The sequence below is a fragment of the Acyrthosiphon pisum genome, unplaced genomic scaffold (genome assembly GCF_005508785.2).
Source record: "Acyrthosiphon pisum isolate AL4f unplaced genomic scaffold, pea_aphid_22Mar2018_4r6ur Scaffold_8848;HRSCAF=9438, whole genome shotgun sequence".
Classification (NCBI taxonomy): domain Eukaryota; kingdom Metazoa; phylum Arthropoda; class Insecta; order Hemiptera; family Aphididae; genus Acyrthosiphon; species Acyrthosiphon pisum.
This window is the reverse complement of record NW_021778863.1, coordinates 53-1,534: the sequence shown is the minus strand read 5'-3', so window position 1 is coordinate 1,534 and position 1,482 is coordinate 53. Positions and strand designations below refer to the sequence as shown.

The window sequence follows — 1,482 nt, the reverse complement described above, 5'->3', positions numbered from 1 at the left end:
CCCCAAAAAAAACAGCAGGTATAATATAATTCGGGGACGTACCACAGTACTACCGCGGTTCTACTCAACATATAGAGATATAAAATGATAACATACATAAGATTAACAATTTATTAACACTCGCCATTAGTAAATCATGTAACATTCCTGAAATAAGAAATTTTATTGGATCTATATCTACAATAACTTCATTTTTTCGAAAATCACCAATAAGGTCAGAAGTTCTTAAAAAGTTCATAAAAGACTTAATTCCATGCACACGCCACCAAACACTTTTAAAAATGTGTGAAACTCGTTGGGTTGAACGCCACGACAGATTGTTACGGTTTAAAGAACTATATTTACCAATAACTAACACATTAAGGGAACTTGAACAGCATCATAATTTAGAAACATCAAAACTTGCATTTCAACTTTCAAAAACTATCACCTCAAGTTCGTTTGTAATTTCATTGTACATTATAGAAAAAATATTTGCTATAACATTGCCTTTATGTAAATCTTTACAACAAATAAATGTAGATTTATCTGAGTGTTGTCAATATGTCAATAACTGTGTGAAAGTTATTAATTCAATTCATGAAAATAGTGAGGAAGAATTCCACAAATTATTTTTAGATGTCGAAAATGTATTAAGCTTAGTAGATGAAACGGTTAAAATGCCACGATTAATTAGGCAATCTACCTATCGTAACAATATTCCGGCAGATTCACCAGAACAGTATTATAGGAGATCAATTTTTTTGCCATTTTTAGACTACTTCAAAAGTCAATTAATTGAAAGATTTATAAAACACAATTACATTATTTCTGGGCTGCAAAATTTGATTCCAAGTTTTTTAATTAAATTAAAACCAAGTAGCAATGAGTTTAAAAAATGCATTGATTTTTACAAAAGCTTTTTACCGACTTATGAAACTTTTGAATCAGAATTGAAGGTGTGGGTGGAAAAATGGAAATCAGTACCCGATAACGAACTTCCTAAATCTGCAATCGATACTTTAGGCGTCATGTCGAAAGACTTTTATCCAAACATTTGGTGTTTAATATCTATACTTGCAACACTCCCGGTGTCCACTTCATCTGCAGAACGTTCTTTTTCAACTTTAAGACGATTAATAACCTATTTGAGGAATAGCTGCAGTGAAGATCGTCTAACAGGTTTAGCTTTATTGTCAGTCCACCGAGGTATCCAAATAGATATTGAAGAAATAATCAATACATTTTCCAGAATGCCACGTAAAGTTGACTTTGTTTTATGAATTAAAATTGTAGGTATTCAACCATTTTTTTAAATTATTTATTATTTTGTATACATTATTATATTATGTTTTGTAGTGCATAATATTATCTATCAAATTATACTACAATTATGTATTTTTAGTTCATGCGTATTAAATATTTTTTACAACCATTTTTTTTTAAATTATTTATATATTGTATACATTATTACATTATAATATTTCGTAGTGTATCAAATTA

At 28.9% G+C, this 1,482-nt stretch overlaps 1 protein-coding gene across 1 annotated transcript; it reads left to right on the top strand.

The window, feature by feature from the left end:
- Positions 1-281: 281 nt before the first annotated feature.
- On the top strand, positions 282-1,262 carry LOC103311595 (52 kDa repressor of the inhibitor of the protein kinase-like). The gene has a single exon (XM_008191268.1). The coding sequence runs from the start codon at positions 282-284 to the stop codon at positions 1,260-1,262; it is 981 nt and encodes a 326-aa protein (XP_008189490.1).
- Positions 1,263-1,482: the final 220 nt, after the last annotated feature.